Source organism: Hyperolius riggenbachi, chromosome 5 (assembly GCF_040937935.1).
Source record: "Hyperolius riggenbachi isolate aHypRig1 chromosome 5, aHypRig1.pri, whole genome shotgun sequence".
In the NCBI taxonomy this organism is placed as follows: domain Eukaryota; kingdom Metazoa; phylum Chordata; class Amphibia; order Anura; family Hyperoliidae; genus Hyperolius; species Hyperolius riggenbachi.
The window spans coordinates 39187867-39209299 of record NC_090650.1 but is presented as its reverse complement, the minus strand read 5'-3'; the positions used below and the strand labels follow the sequence as shown (position 1 = coordinate 39209299).

The following is a 21433-nucleotide window of genomic DNA, read 5'->3' as shown; positions in this document are numbered from 1 at the left end:
ACACTTCTTGTGGTTAGCATAGATAATATAGTGCCCAGTATAACTAGTATAGTGCCCCAGTATGGGTAGCATAGTGGCCCAGTATAGGTAGCATAGTGGCCCAGTATAGGTAGTATGGTGGCCCAGTATAGGTAGTATAGTGGCCCAGTATAGGTAGTATAGTGGCCCAGTATAGGTAGTATAGTGGCCCAGTATAGGTAGTATAGTGGCCCAGTATAGGTAGTATAGTGGCCCAGTATAGCGCCCAGTATGGGTAGGCAGTGCCCCAGTATAGCCGTCCCCCCCCCCCCCCCCCCCCGCTGTTACCTTAGCCAGTGGCCGCTTCTTCTCTTATATTCCTCTCTCCTGCCGGCGTGTAACTGATTCACAGCAGTGCGTCTCCCGGCTGCTGTGATGAGGAGGAAGCAGGAGAGAGCGCAGCTTTCTGTAGCGGTAATGTATCTCGCCGTTACTATGGGAACTGCTCTCCTGCCAAGAGGACAGTCCCGCGGCCCAACTGCAAATGCCCCACGGACCAGCAGTGGCCTGCGGACCACAGGTTGAGGACCCCTGCTCTACAGTCAGCAGACACATGGCAGCCAATCAGGCTGCACTCCCTCCTGGAGCCCCCCCAACACACACACACACACACACTGTGTGCTGCTGTATTAGTGAGAGAAGGGAGAGGTTGCTGCAGACATAGGGAAAGCTTAGTTAGGCTCTTGTTAGCTTGCTCCTTGCTGATATATGTTGCTGAGAAGCACCACCAAAACAGCTCTTTTGAAAGCTAATGTTCTTGTGATGTGGTTTTTTTTTTTGTGTGGGTGGCCCACTGACACTGCATATACAGCACTGTCTGCCGCAGCTGGTTCTTACCAATTGCTATACTGTGCCAGGCCCAGCACATTCAGTGCCTAGTGTGACTGCTGCAAATTGTATTATAATACCAGTCACTGCATCTGTGTGACCGCACGCTGTTTTATATACCAGCAGTCACTGCAACCTTTTCACTGCACCTATGTGACTGCACACTGTATTATAGCAGCAGTCACTGCAACCTTTGACTGCACCTGTGTGACTGCACATTGTATTAGTCAAGTCAGTGCATACCTTTCACTTCATCCCCCAATATGGACAAAACAAGAGGCAGAGCCAGGCCACCTGACAGGTCTGTTTCGAGGTCGTGCGGACATGATTGCGTGTGGCCCTGGACCAAAGTACAGTGTTCAGAAGGCACGTGCCATCAACTCCCAAGATTGCCAGGATGTAGTTGACTATTTAACACAGAACACCTCATCTTCCTCACGGAACCGTGACATATCTTCCTCCGCAGCCACCACTGCTACTACTAGCACCACATCTGCTCCATTTGACACGTCGCAGGAGTTATTTGGTGGGGAATTAACAGATTCACAGCCATTCTTGTTACAAGATGACGGCGCCAAGCAGGTTACACCACCACCTCATATGTCTGGGTTAGGCACCAGTATGGACGTAAGGTGTGAGGATGATGGAAGTACCTGTTGGTGCAGTTTGAGGTGTCTGATACAAGCGAAGCTGTGGAGGATGGGGGGGGGGGGGGGGGGGAGTCAGAGAGGAGTAGGAGGAGACGAGTTGCTGAAGGAAGCAGGGGGAACTAGTCCTCAGAAACAGCTCGTGGCAGTGTCCAGCAGCATGTATCGCCACCTATGGACAGCCAGCCAACATGCCCTTCAAGATCAGCTACTGACGCCACTACCAAAGTGCCATCATTCCAGGGCTCAGCTGTGTGGAATTTTTTGTGTGGGTCTGCCTCAGATGAGAGCAATGCCATCTGTACTCTGCCACCAAAAATTGAGTCGTGGAATGATCAAGACCCACGTAGGGACAACTGCCTTACGAAGGCACAGGATGAAAAAGCACAAACAGCAATAGGATGACCACCTGAGGAAAAAGCAGCACACAAACGCAAAGCCTCTTCCTCCATGTGCAGCATCTTCAGCCGCTTTATCCCTTGCACCTTCACAGCCACCCTCCTCCACTCCGCCTCTCACCTTGAGCGGTTCCTACTCATCTGCCCACAGCAGCAGACAGGTGTCCGTGAAGGAAATCTTTGAGCAGAAGATGCCAACGTCTGCCAGTCACCCCCTTGCCCAGCATCTGACAGCTGGCTTGGCGGAACTGTTAGCTCGCCAGCTGTTACCATACCGGCTGGTGGTCTCTGAGGCCTTCCGAAAATTTGTAGTGATGGGACACCGCAGTGGAAGATACCAGGCCGCAATTATTTTTCTCAAAAGGCGATGCCCAAACTGTACGGTGATGTTGAAAGGCAAGTGGTGTCATCTCTGGCACACAGCGTTGGGTCAAGGGTCCATCTGACCACGGATGCCTGGTCTGCAAAGCACGGTCAGGGCAGGAACATTACTTATACGGCACATTGGGTTAATCTGGTGACCGCTGGCAAGCAAGCAGAGAGTATGTGGCTGTGCAGCAGACCTAGATGTGACACCTCCATGGCTTTCAGGAAGGCCTGCTGCCACCTCCTCTCCTTCTCCTCCTGCTACATCCACTTCGCTGTCGTCCTCGGCTGAGTGGCAGTGCCACTCTACTGGTGCTGCGATCTCCTCTCCAACTACACACCCCCAGCTCACCAGGGCTTATGCTGCATGCCAGGTACGACGGTGTCAGTGCACGCCATCTTGGACATGTCTTGCCTCAAAGCCCAGAGTGACACTGGAGCAGCTCTCCTGGCTGCTCTAAACAAACAGGTGGATCAGTGGCTGACCCCGCACCAACTGGAGATCGGCAACGTGGTGTGAGACATCGGCAGCAATCTCGTCGGCTTTGAGTTTGGGAAAGTTGACACGTACCCTGCATGGCACGTGCTCAATCTTATAATCCAAAGATTTGTGTCTAAGTACCCAGGCTTAAAGGAGGCCCTGAAGCAGTCCAGGAAGGTGTGTGGGCATTTCAGGCGTTCCTACACAGCCATGGCGAGCTTGGCTGATATTCAGCAGAGAAACAACTTGCCAGTAAGGCGCTTGATTTGCGATAGTCTGACTTGCTGGAATTCAACGCTCCTCATGTTTGACCACCTGCTACAACAGGAGAAAGCAGTCAACGACTATCTGTACAACTACAGTGAAAAGTCATGCTTCTGGCCGAAGTACTGGACACTCAATGCGTAATGCCTGCAGGCTCATGTATCCGTTTGAGGAGGTGACAAACCTGGTGAGTTGCAGTAAAGGCACCATCAGCGACTTGATCCCATATGCTTGCTGGAGCTTGCCGTGCATATAGTGGCGGATCAAGCTGTAGTGGAACGTGATCAGGAAGAGGAGGAGAAGTTGTGGGAAACATCTGCGGCATCATCAACACCTGCGGCATCACAGAGAGAGGGGGGGGGGGGGGGGGGGAGGAGGAGTCATCTGGGGAAGAGGAGTCAGATGAGGAAGGTGTTTTGAGGAGGAGGCAGAAGAACAACTGCAGCAGGCGTCGCAGGCGGCTTGTGCTGCTCACCTTTCCCCGTGCCATTGTTCGTGCCTGGGGGGAGGGCTGGAGGAGAACTTACCTGACATCACTGAGGAAGAGCAAGACGAGATGACTAGTACGTCGGCATCAGACTTTGTGCAGATGGCATCTTTCATGCTGTCCAGCCTGTTAAGGGACCCCCGTATAAAAACAAAAGAAAAACTCAAGGGGAATGACCTGTACTGGGTGGCAACGCTTCTAGACCCTCGGTATAAGCACAAAGTGGCAGAGAGGTTACCAAATAACCACAAGGCTGAAAGGATGCACCACTTGCAACACAATTTGGGAAGTATGCTTTACAGTGAGTTTGTGATGTCACAGCACAACGGAATAAAGGTGCCACTGCCAGGAATCTTCATCCTCCTCACATGCCCACGCAGGCAAGGACAGGACGCTCTAGCGATCTCATGGTGATGTCGGACATGTGGCTATTCTTTAGTCCAACATTATTTAGCCTTAGCCCTTCCGGATCCACCCTCCACCAATGCCTCGACCGGCAGGTAGCCGACTACCTGACCTTAAAGAGACTCTGAAGTCTCAAAAACAACATCTTTATTTAAAATAGGTTTAATATGATTGCCCTAACTAAACCGTCGCATCCCCGCCACTGTACGCTATCGAAATCCCCCTAACTCCCAGTCTTCCTTCACTGAGAGGGACAGGGGAGAGGCAGAGATCCGCTGCTGACAGACGCGTGCGAGGCAGGGCTGCAGGTCATAGCTCTGCCTCACACGGAAGAGTAGAGGGCAGCAAAATCACCAAGAAAGTCATGGATTTTGCAGGGGAGAGGAAGGGAGAGTTAGGGGGGGAATTTTAATAGATTGCAGCGGCGGGAATGCGGCGGTTTAGTTAGGGCAAGCATATTAAACACTTGTTTAATAAAGAGTTTAACAGCTAATACAAATCCTTAGTAAGTCTGCAGTGTCTACTTCCTGCTTTCATGGAAGCAGCCATAAGGTTGACATCCTGTTAGCTGTTTTGCTGAAGCAGAGGAGATTCCTGAGCTGACATGTGAGATAACATTACAACTGTGATTAGTCACAGATGAGGAGGAATCAGACGGGCTAAACTCTCTAAATACATACAGGGTGCATTTCTCTAGGTTTTCCTTCTGTCCTGTGCAAGGGTTCAGGTCCACTTTAACCATGCAGCTGCGTTGGAGACTGGACAATGATTAGCTCTTTGGCATCATTTCCTATACTAAACATACAAACAACAAATCTATAAGATTACCTATATTTACATCGCCGACAGTGGACTGCTTGTAGAGGCCATACAGCTCCTTCAGCTCATCGTCTGTCGGTCTGGTTTTCAGTTTCTTTACATCCTCTGCTGCCTTGTCAAAGTCTGCCTGGAAAGAAACGATCATGAGAACTAGTCAGTCACTCAGTAAAGGCAGGACTACATCTACATGAGACTTTCACTGCCCGAAACAGCTAAAAAAGTGGAATAAAAAGACATAACATTCAATAAAATTTGTTTTCCCACCTTTTACCTGTTACCATATTAACTTTGTGCTCAAATAATAGTTTGTCTACAAATTACCAGAGTATAGTTTATCTGCTCTGAAAGCTGCCACTGCATTTTATTGCATAGCTGTTGTATTTATATATTAAAATCTATCAAGTGGTCACATACCTCTCTCTCTGTTTCTCAGCCCAGTATAGCTCAGCTTCTACAGTTTGCTAATGTTTTACTAAATATATCTGACAAAGGGATGTAAACTAAAGATAAGGTTATCACTTCATCTTAGGATGCAGCCAGAAGCTTTCCACTGAAAAACAAAGTGCTGTGTAACTGTTTGAATGCCTATCTATATCTCAGATTTTATTCTGTAAATAATCTTTCAGAGAAAAGAGTTTCATACCACTTCAATGTTTTATCTTGGGTTGAAATCTAGCAAGTACAGGTGTCACCAATATCATTAGTGATCTGCTGTGTTGAAACACTACTACAGATGCACAATCGTGTTGGTCGTACACAGTGGGGCACCTTCCACTCGTCCTCCCCAAAAGTGGCTGCTCAGCAGAGCCAAGCAGCACGTGTGTACAGCCATCATTCCCAAATTAACCTACGATCAATTTAGGTGACGAATTGAAAGTGTCTAGGTCAGTGGTGTGGCTTTAGAGCTACGGTTTTGCCGCCAAGTTTAAACCTAGTACTATGGGTGTAGAAATGCATTTAGAATGTAGATCCAAGTGTCCACTAAAGAAGATGCCCCCCCGAAATAGAAGAGGTGTCATGGTGCACATGAGTAAAGATTGTCTATAAGAGGCTATTCAATTCTGGCTTGCATGCAAGTTTGATGCAGATTAGAATTGGACGAAAGAAAAGAAAAATTGACTGGCCCAGCCAGTTCTAAGTCGCATACATGCGATGTATGCTCCCTATGAATTGTATATAATGAACAGAGGCGCCAAAAGTATAAGATTAGATTAAATGAGCTTAAAAACCAACTTAAATGGCAAAATTGGAGGAAGTGGTGGTCTTACCTCCCTCAAGCAGACACGACGACGACTGCGATTCAGAAGGTCAAACACAAACAAACACATTTATTCGAAACTCCCAAAAAGAAATGCAACGTGTTTCGCAGGTTCAACCCCGCTTCATCAGGCAATATAGGGAGGAGTATCAAACAATCTGCACAAGGATTCAAGTTAAGCACCTGTCTGAATCGCAGTCGTTGTCGTGTCTGCTTGAGGGAGGTAAGACCACCACTTCCTCCTTCAATTTTGCCATTTAAGTTGGTTTTTAAGCTCATTTAATCTAATCTTATACTTTGGCGCCTCTGTTCATTGTATACAATTTTGAGTCCACCCTTGGTGGAGGGTTGCTACCCTTTCTTCCTGTACAGAGAGCGACTTCTTAATCCTGAGTGGGGTCGGGACAATCTCCCCACCTGCCTTTACAGTGGTTGCTTGCTGGTGGTGACCCTGACTTGTGAGTATCTAGCAATACAAACTTATTGCCACCTTGTCCAGTACAAATTACACTATTGGGGCTCTTGGTGTTCTTTGTTTTTATGCGCCCTATGAAGGCTCCACAGCTTACGACATGTCACCACAACACCCAGCATGCCCCATAGAGGCACCGCAGCACTCAGTATGCCCCATACAGGCACCACAGCACCCAGCATGGCACACCACAGCACCCTGCATGCCTTTTCCTTTTTGCATTAATAGATGGTGGGGCTTCGCCCAACATTTTGCTGGGCAGGTGTAATTAGACCGCTGTTCAGTTCAGGTAAATTTGACTCCACCCATGACCACACTCACATTCTGGTGTGTAGCCACACCCATTTTTTGGCTGGAGCGCCCAAAAGAGCCTGGGATCTCTTAGGACCCTAGTAATGCCCCTGCATGTACACATAAGAGACAATTTTATTAACCTCCCTGGCGGTAACCAGGAACGTAGTTCAGGGTAAGCTGCGCAGGAGATTCTCAGGCCCTGCTGGGCCAATTTGCTTAATTTTTTTTTGCTGCACGCAGCTAGCACTTTGCTAGCTGCGTCAGCACACCGATCGCCGCCGCCCCGCGCTCGATCGCCGTTATCTGTCGCGCCGCACCCACCCCAGACCCCGTGCGCTGCCTGGCCAATCAGTGCCAGGCAGCGCTGAAGGGTGGATCGGGACTCCCAATGACGTCACGACGGGGGAAGCCCTCCAGGAAATCCCGTTCTTTGAATGGGATTTACTGATCGAAGCGGGCGGGGGGATGCCGCTGAGCAGCGGCTATCATGTAGCGAGTCCTGGGCTCGCTACATGATTTAAAATTTAAAAAAAACTGCTGCGCTCCCTCCTGGCGAAATTTATTAGACCGCCAGGAGGGTTAAAGTAAGTAAGTAAATTGAATTAAAAAAACCTATGGGGAAGCTCTAGGTCCTATTCCCCAGTATTCCCCAACCCTGTCCTCAAGGCTCACCAACAGTGCATGTTTTGTGGAAATGCACAGAGGTAGTTAATCAGCTCTGCTGAGACACCAATTACCTCACCTGTGCATGATTGTAGTTTCCTGCAAAATATGCATGGTTGCTACAAGGTTGGGGAACTATGCATAGAGCCTTCCCATTTTCTCTCATGGTCCCCTCATTCCAGCACTGTAACCCGTTAGCAGTAGTCGATTGGTCAAATACTGCTCTGTGGTGCCGCGGTAAGCTTCAGAAGCCCAAGAAAGTGAAGTGCTTGTGCAACATGTAGCCATCCGTCTTCAGGAGCATTCAAGCTCCTGAAGACTTCCAAAGCCTCCCGCAGCGGCAGATTGGAAGGAGGTGACAGCGGTGGAACAAGGGTACCATGAGAGGAACGGGAAGGCTATATAGGACCTAGAGCCATCCCTCTCCTTAAAGAGAACCTGAACTGAAAATAAAAATTCAAAATAAACACACACAGGTCATACTTGCCTCTTGTGTAGTCTACTCCTCAATCTCTTTCTCCTCTGCTGTGTCCTGTTTGTCCTCTGATCAATGGAATTTTCTGTCCTCCATTTTAAAAAGGACCATTATCCCATAACAGCTTCCTGGTCAGCACACTTAAACTGTAATATCACCCACTTGAGCTATAGGGAAACATGGACATTACCTTGCACATTCAGTTGTAACTGACAGCAGCTGATATATAACCAACAACTGTTATGTTTTAGTTCTGACAAAATCTTGTCAGAACTGGAAGGGATCACTGTAAGAAGAAAATTGTGAGCTTCTGAGAGGAACTGACGGTGAGGCTAGTATGTAATATTCATTTGCAGCTTCGCCATGTGTTTATTTTAAATCATTTTACTTGCTTCAGGTTCCCTTTAAGTAAGTATCTATCAGAAGCCTTTATATTCCACACCTAAAGTCAATGCAACAAAAAAAAAAAAAAAAAAAAAAAAAAAAAAAAGTCTATTCCAATGCCTTCAACAGTATGAGGTCTTATTGGCTTTCCCACATCTTGCGCAGGCAATATGCAAAAAGACAAAGCAAGCGCTGGAAATGCCCAAAGCACACAGTGGATTTTCCTGCTCCCCACCCTTCATTGGACAGCACAAAAAGCCTGACTATGTGAGGTAATCATGGGCTTCCAATGTCTACTACAGAGCCGACCATGTGAGGTAATCATGGGCTTCCAATGTCTACTACAGAGCCGACCATGTGAGGTAATCATGGGCTTCCAATGGCTCCTACAGAGCTGACTGTCCTAAGGGCTCAAACCCACTAGAGCGATTTTGTGAGCATTTAGGGAACGATTCAAAACGCTAGCGATTTCCCTAAACGCTCAACTAATGTTAATGGATGGGCCAAATTCCATTGGAGTGTTTGCGATTACCAAAATCCCAAATGCAGAACTGCATTGCTTTTAGTGTTAGCTGTTCTGCAATATAAAGTTTATAAATGCTGGCATAATCGCTCGTCAAAACTTAAACGGAGCGATTTTGCTAGAGTTTTGAAATTACTACACTGTAAAAAATGTGAATTAGTTGAAAGAACCAGAGTTAAAAACGCTAATCGCTACTCAACCGCTACCGAAATTGCCAGAAAACTCAGTCGCTAGCGATTGCGATTAGCAATTTGTAGTGGGTTCCAGGCCTAAAATGAATTGGACAAGACATCTTTTAACACAGAGAGCTGTGTGCATATGAGTTTTACTGATGAACTGCTCTGACATTTGTACACCTAAAGCCCCATAAAATCCTTGTAGGACAAAACAACCATTCTTGATTTTGGCTTAGAGTCTAATGAACAAGGCCAGATTTATACTTTGTGTGCCCCTAGGCCAAGTATGTTGTGGCTCACTTCCTTGTGCAGCAGCCCCCTCCCATTCCATGTGCAGCCCCCTCTTCCATGTGTATCATCCATGTACTGCAGCTCCTCCCATTCTATGTGCAGCCACCTCTTCCATGTGTATAACCCATGTACTGCAGCCCCTCCCATTCCGTGTGCAGCCCCCTCTTCCATGTGTATCATCCATGTGCAGCCCCCTCTTCCATGTGTATCATCCATGTACAGCAGCCCCTCCCATTCCATGTGCAGTCCCCTCTTCCATGTGTATCATCCATGTACTGCAGCCCCTCCCATGCTATGTGCAGCCCTCTCTTCCATGTGTATCATCCATGTACTGCAGCCCCTCCCATGCTATGTGCAGCCCTCTCTTCCATGTGTATCATCCATGTACTGCAGCCCCTCCCATTCCACGTGCAGCCCCCTCTTCCATGTGTATCATCCATGTACTGCAGCCCCTTCCATTCCACATGCAGCCCCCTCTTCCATGTGTATCATCCATGTACTGCAGCCCCTCCCATTCCACGTGCAGCCCCCTCTTCCATGTGTATCGTCCATGTATAGCACCCCCTTCCATCCCATGTGCAGCCCCCTCTTCCATATGCAACATCCATGTACAGCAGCCCCTCCCATTCCATGTGCAGCCCCCTCTTCCATATGTAACATCCATGTACTGCAGCCCCTCCCATTCCACATGCAGCCCCCTCTTCCATGTGTAACAACCATACAGCAGCCCCTCTACTTCATGAACAGATCCCTTGGTTATCAGTTTCCATTTTTCAGGCATTGCTCCCCGTTTTCAGCCTCCTCTTTCATTTGTACCAACCCCTATTTCATGTTTGGGTGCCCCCTTGGGCTGCAGCCACCCAAGACCTTTCTAGAAATCTGACCCTATTAATGGGAGCATATGACAGGTAGGCTAATGTTTCACTAGGAAACGTACAATCGCACTGTGATTATATTGTGCCTCCTTCAATTTCGGCTAATGCCTGATTGGGCCACTGTCAGGTAAGATTGCAAACCCCCCCCCCCCCCCCCACCACCACACACACACACACACACGTGCGTATTAAATTAAACTAGTAGAGAAAAAAAAAAACAGCATTGCAATTTACAGGTCATCGCGGTGCTCTTGCGAACAGCAAAACTCAGGCGATCTGCTTTTTGAAGCAGCTTGCAGCTAGTGGAAAATGACCCTTAACTGATCAAAAGACCTTGTTGATGTCAGTGTGTGCAGTAGTGTCCCTGCTCTGAGAGGTAGTTTCCTCCATTTCGGGTGGCAGAGGGAAACGCTGTAGCCAGCACACTATGCACCGCAGCGTTTTCTGGTAAAGAGATGCCCGCGGTGCTCCCACGAGGCTTGAGGCAGGGACGGATCTAGGGGGGGCAATCGGGTATCTTGCCCCAGGTGCAGTTTGTTGAATTCTTAAAAAGGCGGCAAAATGAATGGCAGTTTAGGCGCCAAAACCTGACCTTGCCCCAGGCGCAACTTGGTCTTGATCCGTCCCTGGCTTGAGGTCCGCCTCCCCGCCGGCAGAAGTTCCAGGAGAGCCACCTAGTGATTACTTCTGATGGATCCTCAAGCGGAAGCGCCGCGCACCGCTCAGCGCTATTATCTAATAGCCGGACGCGATACATTGCAGGACCTGCAGAGGTGAATTGGCGACTTGCTAGACCCCACTCTACCAGCCCTTCTCCTGCCCGATCCCCCACACTAAGAGGGTCGCCATGCAGAGTCCCCATCTGAAAACTGCCACAGGCAGGCTGAGACAGGCTGGCCTTACCCTTGGATCCCCCAGCTGGTCCAGAGATTGTATCCTGTCTGTCCAGGGGACAGGAAAGCACTGAGGATAGGTAGGAGGATGTGGCGATTTAAATTGTATCTTCTGCTTCCTGTCCCCTTGGCAGGCGGGGATACCTCATTGTTCACCCAGTGTGGAGGCAAGCAGAAAGCACCCTTATGCAGACTGGCTTTGGCCAGGCAGTAGGTACTGCCCTAAGGAGAGAGGAAGGAGGACAAACAGCCAACCATCTGCTCAGGGCTGTGGAGTCGGTGGTTTTAAAAACTGAGTAGTCGGAGTTGGATGATTTCTGTAACAAATCCCATCACCCTGGTGAGTAATAGACTAAGGAGTCTGATTCATTTTGGGTACCTGGAGTTAAAGGTTTCATAAACTGAGGAATCAGATGATTTTTGTACCGACTCCACAGCCAGTCCTGCTGGCAGCTAGGTAGCTTTGCTTTCCACTCACCTGAATTATGTCTGACATGCTACAGGTGAGGTGATGCCATTTCTGATTACAGCCCAAACAATAATTCCTGATTGCTTTAGGTAAAAGAAGAAAAAAAAAAAAAAATCAATAACAAAGGTCAGTCTGTTCCAGCCTTCAGTGTGAGCTAGAGTCAGTGAGGACACGGATGAAATTTAATGAAGTAAAGCGAAGGGAACATGCTTCTGCATGTAGGGATTTTGTTCCGAAGCGAGGGTGGGGAGTATTAAAAGATAAAATTCAGATAAAAATTCTCCCAGCAGATGAAGGATAACATTTTCCCTGCTTGTTACACCACCATGGTGTACAGTATTTATGTATGGATACACTCCCAGCTCAGTCTCTCCCTCTAGAATTTGCAATTCCCAGGCAGTGCTGTAAACATTTACATGTCCTCTGCTGCAGAGGTGTGCCCTGCTAAAGGAACCGCCCTCTGCCGCAGAGAGGGGCCCTGCTAAAGGAACCGCCCTCTGCCGCAGAGAGGGGCCCTGCTAAAGGAACCGCCCTCTGCCGCAGAGAGGGGCCCTGCTAAAGGAACCGCCCTCTGCCGCAGAGAGGGGCCCTGCTAAAGGAACCGCCCTCTGCCGCAGAGAGGGGCCCTGCTAAAGGAACCGCCCTCTGCCGCAGAGAGGGGCCCTGCTAAAGGAACCGCCCTCTGCCGCAGAGAGGGGCCCTGCTAAAGGAACCGCCCTCTGCCGCTACAGGAACCGCCCTCTGCTGCAGAGAGGGGTGCCACTACAGGAACATCAGTTTCATTCGAAGGGCTGGGACCACTAGAGAGTTTTTGCCAGCGTTTTTGGAATCTCCAACAATTCCAAAAAACGCTTTGCCAATTTGGGAGGCGAGAGTTTGTAAATTTAAATAGTTATTTATACTTACCGGGTACCCCTGTCTTCCTTCCATAGCTCTGCCCCCTAAAGAAAGAAGTCACATGTGCCTCTTTGATTGGTCCTAGAGAAGCACCTGTAACCTCTTCCTATAGGGGTGGGGCTATGGACAGACACTGGGACACCTGGTAAGTATAATTAAAAAAAAAAAAAAAAAAGGCTAATCAGAAGTGCAATTGCCCTAGGAGTCTCTGCACACTTCGCTGCTGCGATTTTAAAGCACAGAAGTGATTCCTAGCAGGTTCCAGGCCTCCTAGTGAATAGGAGCAGAGCAGCTTGTTGATTCAGAGGTTTTGCAAATGCAAAGTACAAGAAGAAGAACATCCAAACAATACAATCACATACTGTTTTGTAAAATCCCAAACCACAAAGACAAGAAACAAGGAGGCAGAGGATGACCCTGCAAGCTTACAATCCAGAGGACAGGAGGATGTAAATGCAAAGAGGAGAGGAGTGGCAGAATGAGGTTAACAGCTGGTGTAGAGGAGGCAGTTGTGTTTTACCTACTATAGATGGGCGGAACACAGAATCTCAGGTCTAGGGATGCCAATGAGAGGCAAACAATTTCAAGTTGATGCAACTTTATGCAAATTGTATGCAGCTTGAAAATGAACCAATCAAATCCTGCTGAGGTAAAATTAGATTGGTCCATTTTCAAGTGGATTTGCATAATCCCATATAAAACTCGATATTTGTATTTCATTGACCATCCCTACTTAGGTCTTCTGGACGTTTCAGCACCTGCATGCCATCAGGACAATGGTTTCATTTTTGTACAAATCTTTCCTAAGTCATTGAAATTTGTAATTCCATGCAGATGGTTAGACTGAAGTCAGCTCAGTTGAATTTCGGTGGCCAGAGAGTGATGTCCTGCAATGAGGGGAAGGGGGAACAATGGCGGGATTGTACATTTCCCCGCTGCCAGTTCTCACCCAGTCATTGGAAATTTCCTGACCTCCTCACACAATGCTGTTACAGACTGTTCCGCTACTGGAAACGGAATACATTAATGGACCCATTCATTGTACTGAACGCTGAGCGGAGTCCACGGCCAGCAGTAAGGCACTCAGCTTCTCCATTTATGGATAGGTTTTAATTATAAAAAAGGTACCTTCACCATTGTGTTACCATTGCAACAGTGCTGAGAAGTCACCACGCCTTGAACACATACATTTAAAACAGTGGTGGCCAAATTTGGGCACAAAGTGAAGCCGAAACACTACTAACCCTGCGCCTGCTGAAAGTCCGGGGTGACATTAATGCTACCCCCCGAGCTGTGGCAACGACATAATTTCAGGCACCTGCTACTGCCTGCGGACGAATTACCGTATTTTTGGACTATAAGACGCGTGTGTGGGGGCAAAAGTGGGTGCGTCGTAGTCCAAATGTGCCCCCACAAGTCCTGTCTTCTTGATGCTCACAGCGCACACGGCATAGAGCAGTTCTGAGAACACACAAGGCCAGAGCAGTCAAAGCATCGGGCTCCACCCAGCAGCCCTTTTGCCCTCTCAAACAGATCAGGACCTCCGGGAAGTGAGGGTCACGTGATGAGCCAGCGAATGGCAGCAGAGAGTGTTCTGCTGTGAAGCAGCCCCTGGAAGCAGAAAAAATTTAAAAGTTACAGTAGAGATGGGAAGTCCGGATCTTTTCAATGATTCGAATCGGATCATTGATCCGAATCATTTTACTAGGGAAGCATTCGGGGGTGAAATGACTAGCAGGACAGGACATTCCCTGCAGTGGACAGGAGAAGGGGAGGGGGGTGGACAGAGAAGGGGAGAAGATGGACAGAGGGCAGGGAGTGGACAGAGAAGGGAGGAGGTGGACGAAAAGGGGAGAGCAGAAAGCAGAAAGGGTTTTTTGCACTCATTACCCACATGTTGCAATCATATGCTTTAAATATATTTCACCTATATGTTCATCTGTATACTTTGAATGCAAACGTCTCTCAGTGAACGAAAGCATTTCCCAGTGTGTCCTTTTCTCACCTCCAACACTTATCATAAATTTAGGGAGAACTTAAGTGCAGCTGTTCAGAGCAGTGCAGGAGGATCATATTGCACTGCAATCACAGTGCCTGCCCTGTCATTCTAGCCCAGCACGCTGTCTGCAAAGTTACTGAGCTGTGCTGAGCCAAAAGTTTCCCATTTGTTCACTATGCACAACTACGGAACAGACAGCCTAAAATGTGCAGCACATTATAGCCAGTATGTGTGCTCTACACATCTGGTAGTGGCACCCATGTCCCCTCTCCCATCTACCTGTCCCTGCAAGGCTGGTTCCCCTCGAATTGAGCGATCCATCTCTGCTCTGCTTCCAGGACCCCCCTGCCCACTGAGAGGGGGCGTGCTGCTCCTGGCTCCACCCCATTTGTGAACCGAATCGTTCATTTTGATCCGGATGATTCGACTCACAAGAGGATTCAGATCAAAGATCCGAGTCGTTCATGATCCAGACAACACTAAGTTACAGACCATCCCGCTACTCTGCATGGTGGGAGGTGGCAGGGATTGTCTGTGACCGAATGGGTAGGGTTTTTTTTTTTTGCCAATTGGCTGCACTTGTGGTTGGGGAGAGGGAGGAGGAGGGGCCTCCAAAGCCTCCGGTCCCCCCTGTGAGGGGCAGGGGTGATTGTTACGGCCATGATTGTAATGTATGCAATAGCTTCTTAGTTTACTTTAGTGCTTCGGAGGGCAGCCGGTAAATGTGTGTGCAGGCCGCGATGGAGCAAGCAAAGGGAGCGGCAGACAGAATGAGGAGGGCCGAGTAGGGCCTGGTGGACTCCAGTATCCAGCGTGTGTCACGCCAGTAGCAACATGTTTCGCTAGACTTCCAGCTTCCTCAGGAAGTGTGGTTACACACACACACACACACACACACACACACACACACACACACACACACACACACACACACACACACACACACACACACACACACCTTCAATGTTGTGCTCCACCAATCTGGTGCTGTGTCCAGTTGTGCTGCCCTGAAGTTTGCACTGCCCCACATGCTCAGTACCATCCTGTGCTGCAACATTTCCTAGTGGCTGGAAAGCGTACTGGTTAAGGGCTCTGCCTTTGACATGGGTTCGAATCCTGGCTAGGGTCAGTACCTATTCAGTAAGGAGTCCATGGCAAGACTCCCTTACACAGCCGGGTGTGCTCTTCAGCGCATCCCAGTGGCTGCAGTTCGAGTGCTTTGAGTCCAACAGGAGAAAAGGGCTATACAAATGTTCGGATTATTCTTTTATGCTGCAGGCGATATCTCCACAGCCATGCCTCCTACACCCCAGAACCTGTGGTGTAGTAATAGGGGGTGCAGAGGTTGTGACTGCATGGGGGCCCCTGGACCAGAGGGGCCCTCCTTCAGCGACTGGATTAGCTCTTCATTAGTGTTATGTTCATAATTACCACCTCTATATGGGCTTTGAATAGTGGTAATCAGTAAACTGTTCTCCACAGACTCAGTGGTCTCTGAGGAAGCGAGCAAGGCTAGAGAAATGTGTAGAGTGCTTTAGGGGGCCCCATGTAAAAACTCACTAGTGCACATAGTGCCTTAGCTATGCCACTGCCCAAAACTACCTCAAGTTCTAGCCCCCAGCTCTGCTGGTTCCTGAGAGATTTGTTTACACCATCAGGAACGAGCGGTGTTTGGGGCTACAATTTGGCACATAGTTTAGGGTGTCTCCTCTATACCTTCAAAATTTGTGGCTGCGGAGATATTTGGGGTCGCTTAAAGTTTCCACCGAACCTGCGTATTACTTAGTGCAGAAGGCAGCTCTAGGATAGCACAATCAGACACTGCACTGGCTGCAGACACCACCAAGCTCGCCTTGTCACGAAGGGCAGGAGGATAGGCCAGACGGACAGGGAGAGCGCATGCAAGTCAAGCCTGCCCAACCTCTCCATCAGACCCGCCCGGGACAGTTATTTTAAATACACAGCAGTAGTGGCATAGATAAGGAGATGTGGGCCCCGGTGCGGGCCCCGGTGCAAGTTTTACATGACCCCCCCCCCTCCCAACACTGTATACATAATTGGTGTGGTGCACCAAAACCTGCCAAGGATTTCCACAGTGTCAGAGGTGCAAGTATGGGATGGGAAACAGTTTGTCAATGATTACTACTATTTAAAGCATCTATAGAAGTGATTATTACCAGCATAGGGCCAATAGCGAGCTAATATTGTGCTTGAGGGTGGGCCCCTCTGGCCCACGGGCCCCGATGTGGTCGCTACCTCTGCAACCCCTATTGCTACACCCCTGCACAGCAGAAGGTAATGGCAGCGCTTCCAATTTCTTCTGCTGTAAAAAAAAAAAAAAAAAAAAAAAAAAAAAGATACTTCAGGCAAGCTGCCTCCATAGGTTCTGCACATCTCTGTAGGTTTCATATCATTTGCAGCCTGTGAGTGCTGCCCATTGCTTGCTGTCTTTTAAATTCCCATACATCTTTGGCCAATTTTACCACCTCTATGTAGCATGAGAGCTTTGTTCATAGTGATCAAAATCTGTTGGCCCTCATGACATGAAAGTGTTAAATTTGGCCCAAAAAAATAAATAAATAAATTGTGTGTGTACCAGGTTATTATCAGGTCTATGGATATCACCAAACGCCCAGCCAGCTGCAGTTTGTATCTCTAATAAGCTAGTCAGGAGGGCTTTCCTCTCAGACAATCAGCAGGGTTGGGTGCAAAGCCTCCCCAGGGCGGAGCTTATGTGAAGGTTAATGGTTGACTGATGCTGCACTGACTTGGATTGTGGCCAGCAGCAGGTTCATTCCATCCATTATCCAGGCTTTGCTGCAGGAACTGATCCTGCAGAGAGAATAACGTGTACAGTACGCAGGGGCGTCTCTAGCCATTTTGTCACTCCAGGCGAGAAATCCTGTGGCACCCCCCCGTGATTGCCCCCAGTCCCATACCCCGCACCCCTCATGGTGAACACCACTCCTGTGGTGAACCCCACCCCCAAGACCCCCGAAAATCATAATGCAGCAGCGTTTCACCAGAAAATGTACTTATTGCGGCATGGGTTCACCAGAAAATAGTTGTTATGCAGCAGAGCGTTTCACCATAAAATATACTTATTGCGGCATGCACTCACACACACCACACACAGTACACACACACACACACACACACACACACACACACTAGACATGCACAGCACAGTACACACACTATACACACACACACACACACACACACACACACTATACACCACACATTACACACACACTATACACCACACATTACACACACACACACACACACACACACACACACACACACACACACACACTAGACATGCACAGCACAGTACACACACTACACACACTACACACACACACACACACACACACACACACACACACACACACACACACACACACACACACACACACACACACAGTACACACACTGCACACAACATACACACTATACACAGTACACACACACACACACTAGACACGCACAGCACAGTACACACACTATACACACACACACAGTACACACACTGCACACAACATACACACACACACACACACACTACACACACTGCACACACTGCACACAACATACACACTATACACAGTACACACACACTAGACATGCACAGCACAGTACACACACTATACACACACACACACTGCACACAACATACACACTATACACAGTACACACACACACACACACTTTAGACACGCACAGCACAGTACACACACACACACACACACACACTGTACACAGCACACAGTAGACATACACTATACACATACAGAGATAGGAGGAGTGGAGTGAGACTGAGAATAGCCTGAGATGGAGCAGTTTATCTGTATTGCAGTCCCACATTACACAGAGACTAGTTGCTGGTAATAGGACTGCTGTCCCTGCCAATCTCTTACACAAGTCAGCAAGCAGCCCTCCTGGAGTCTAGGGACTGTCAAAACTTTTCAACCTGTTTAAGACCTTATCTGCACATGCAGTCATTATAACAATGGGGAGAGACCAGACAGATTTTTTCCCACTGACCCTCCAGACGAGTTCTACATCATGCTGTGTATATTTACCAGCTAGCCTGCCCTCTAATTGCACTTTTATCAGCTAGCCTAGTATTTTACATTGCCTTACATCAACAAACCTGAATACAGCAGACACAGGACCAACCCCAAATCATTGAATGAAAGGCGGCCTGGGGGGAAGTCAATGCCTGGCTGCTACACAGTCTCTACATCCACGCAGTTAGCAGTAGCAGAGAGAGGGACTGAATTCTCAGGAGTTGGACTCAGGAGCTGATGATGCTGTACTCCTCGGATCCCTGACTAGGATGAGTGCCTTCTCTCACTGACTCATTCATTACTGTGGTTCTTTGAAACATTGAGCTGAAGTCCAGTCAGCCCCGCTGCTGCTGTGTAAACTGACACCTGAGTCAGCTGAGAGGCATTTCTTCTCTCACTACTCAGTGCAGAAGCGCCCTTGCCTCTTCCTGTCGCCTTAGGCGAAAATTTATAGCTGCCTAATGGCTCGGACGCCTGTGACAGTACGGCATGCCCAGGGCTGCCAGATCTCACTGCGGTTATATTAGTAAGAGCTCATAGTGCAGTATGTCAAAATAGCTGGAAGGATTATAAGAAGGGTACTCACAAGCCCGGGTTGCTGTCCAGCAAGTACACGTGAAGAAACCAGTGATCACTCGGTTGAGGCGCTCTCCAGGAAAATAAATGTGTAGGGTAGTGTGCCAGTGAGATCTACTCTAGACTGCCGGCACTCATCTAATGAGGGCCGTATGAAACTGCATGGGGAGAAGGCGCCTAAACGTCACCAACATAATTGATACCTGGTGAAGCGGTTATAACCTGAGAAACACGTTGTATTACATATCTATATTAGTGCTACTAATCTATATTAGTGACTGTACATTGAGGCATACTTGTTTTCTCACTTATTGTTTTTAGAGTCTGAAGCCAATTAAAACACTTTACCAGCGATTTATGCTAAGCAAAATGAGCAGTGCTGAAACGCCGCATTACAGCAGCAAAACGAGGCCTTTATAACCCCCAAATCCCCGGGGCAAAATTCCATGACTTTTCAGGTTGTGGATTTAGCTGCCCGGGGAGGCAGAGCTTAGTGCCGTAGCTCTGCTTCTACTGGAGTCAATCTACGCCTCTCCCTGCCCCTCTCACTGAAAGAAGAATGGGAGGGGCGACAATTGGCACAGTGACTCCAGTAGAGGCACAGCTACAGCACAAAGCTCTGCCTCTACCAGGAAGCGCTCCCCGATTTTTTTTCCCCTTAGGGATTTTGGGGGTATAAAGGCCTGGTTCTGCCACTAATGTATTTCAGCACTGCTCATATTACTTAACACAGGGGTCTCAAACTCAATTTACCTGGGGGCCGCAGGAGGCAAAGTCAGGATGAGGCTGGGCCGCATAAGGGAGTTCACGTGTCCCCGCCGCAAAACGAGGCCTTCAGAGCCCCAAATCGCCCCGGGGGGGGCAATCCGCCGGCATTTCCTGGAAGGGGCAGAGCTTTCAGCTTCAGCTCTGCCCCTCCTGACGTCAATCGCGGCGGATCGCCGCCTCTGCCCGCCCCTCTCACTCTTCCTTCACAGAGAGGGGTGGGGGAGAGGCGGCGATCCATTCAGCGATTGACGTCAGGAGGGGCAGAGCTACAGCTGGAAGCTCTGCCCCTTAGCGCAGTCGTGGATGTTTGCGCGGGGGATTTGGGGGTCTGCAGCCCTTGTTTAGCGGCGGGGATGCGGCGGATTACTTGGGAGCACTGAAGCGAACTATAAGGTAAAATGGGCAAATATAGTTCGCTTCCGTGTCTCTTTTGCTTTTGCCGGCAGGCAGGGCCGGTTTAAGCAACAATGGGGCCCCAGAGCAAAATAAACCTGCCTCCCCCCCCCCCCCCCCCCCCAACAGATACCCTGGAACAAAAATCGGCATTAAGGGACCTTTTTTTGCAGCTGGTATAGTCAGGGTGTGAAGCCCCAATCAGTCGGAGCTCCACATTCTGGCTACCCCAGCCTGCATGGGGGACAAGGGGTTAAAAAGTTTCAGGAGGGGGGTCCCCACATAATTTTTTTTAAAAAAATTCCCACACTCTAAACATAAAAAAAAAAAATTGGGAAAATAGGAAAAAATGCCAGGAATCTTATACAGCCATATTGCGGCTGTATAGCGATCCTTGGCCAAAGCGCTGCGGCTGCGTATGGACCCCCTGGAAACCCTGTCAGGAAATGTATTGCTCTTTCTTTTGATATATGTAAAATTACACTACCGTTCGGCTTGCTACTAAAAGTGACATTTACCGCATTTAAAAGTATACTATTTTCCTTCAAAACTTTAAAATCGATTTTCTCAAAAACTATAAAGGTCTGTTTGAAAAATTGTTTTTTCCTCTTATTCCTAATTATCTCCTTAACATATCCTGCAAATTTAGGGTTTCTAGCATTTAAGGTGGATTTGCTATTAACCATTAAAGTCGGCGGGTTTTAAATGTGCATTTTTTTCCTTTGCAACTTTAAAATCGATTTTCTCAAAAACTATAAGGCCGATTTGAAATTTTTTTTTCCTCTTGTAGCCACTGGGGGCCCCTACAAGCTCTGGGGCCCTGGGGCCACAAAATATTGTATCGAGGGTCGCAAATGGCCCGCGAGTTTGAGACCCCTGAATTAACATAAAAAGCAGGTAAAAAAGTATTTTAATTGGCTTCAGATTCTTTAAAGGAATACCACAGTGAAAATAAACTGGTGAGAAACAATTGTATCATCCTCCTAAAAAGGACTTTTAGATATCCCAGAGATTTTTTTTTATATTAAAATCTACTTTACTGCTTTATTGTCTCTGCTCAATGGCACATTCATTGAAATAAGCCAGAGTTAAAATCTATGAACTATTGACCCTTTTTATCTCTTTGCATTTACTATCAGGGAAAGGTTTGCGGCTGTAATTCCTCATCAGTTAAAGTGTACCTCCGGACTAAAAATCTACTCAGCAGCACTGAAAAGGCTTGGTGTTTCTTTAACAGT

At 48.3% G+C, this 21433-nt stretch overlaps 1 protein-coding gene across 2 annotated transcripts in view; it reads right to left on the bottom strand.

Moving 5' to 3' along the window:
- ACBD7 (acyl-CoA binding domain containing 7) overlaps nt 1–21433 on the bottom strand; it is a 49872-nt gene that overhangs the window by 14270 nt on the left and 14169 nt on the right. For both annotated transcript variants that reach the window (XM_068235508.1, XM_068235509.1), the window contains exon 2: nt 4723–4840. In XM_068235508.1, the coding sequence (XP_068091609.1) occupies nt 4723–4840 (118 nt within the window). The remainder of the gene's footprint in view (nt 1–4722; nt 4841–21433) is intronic.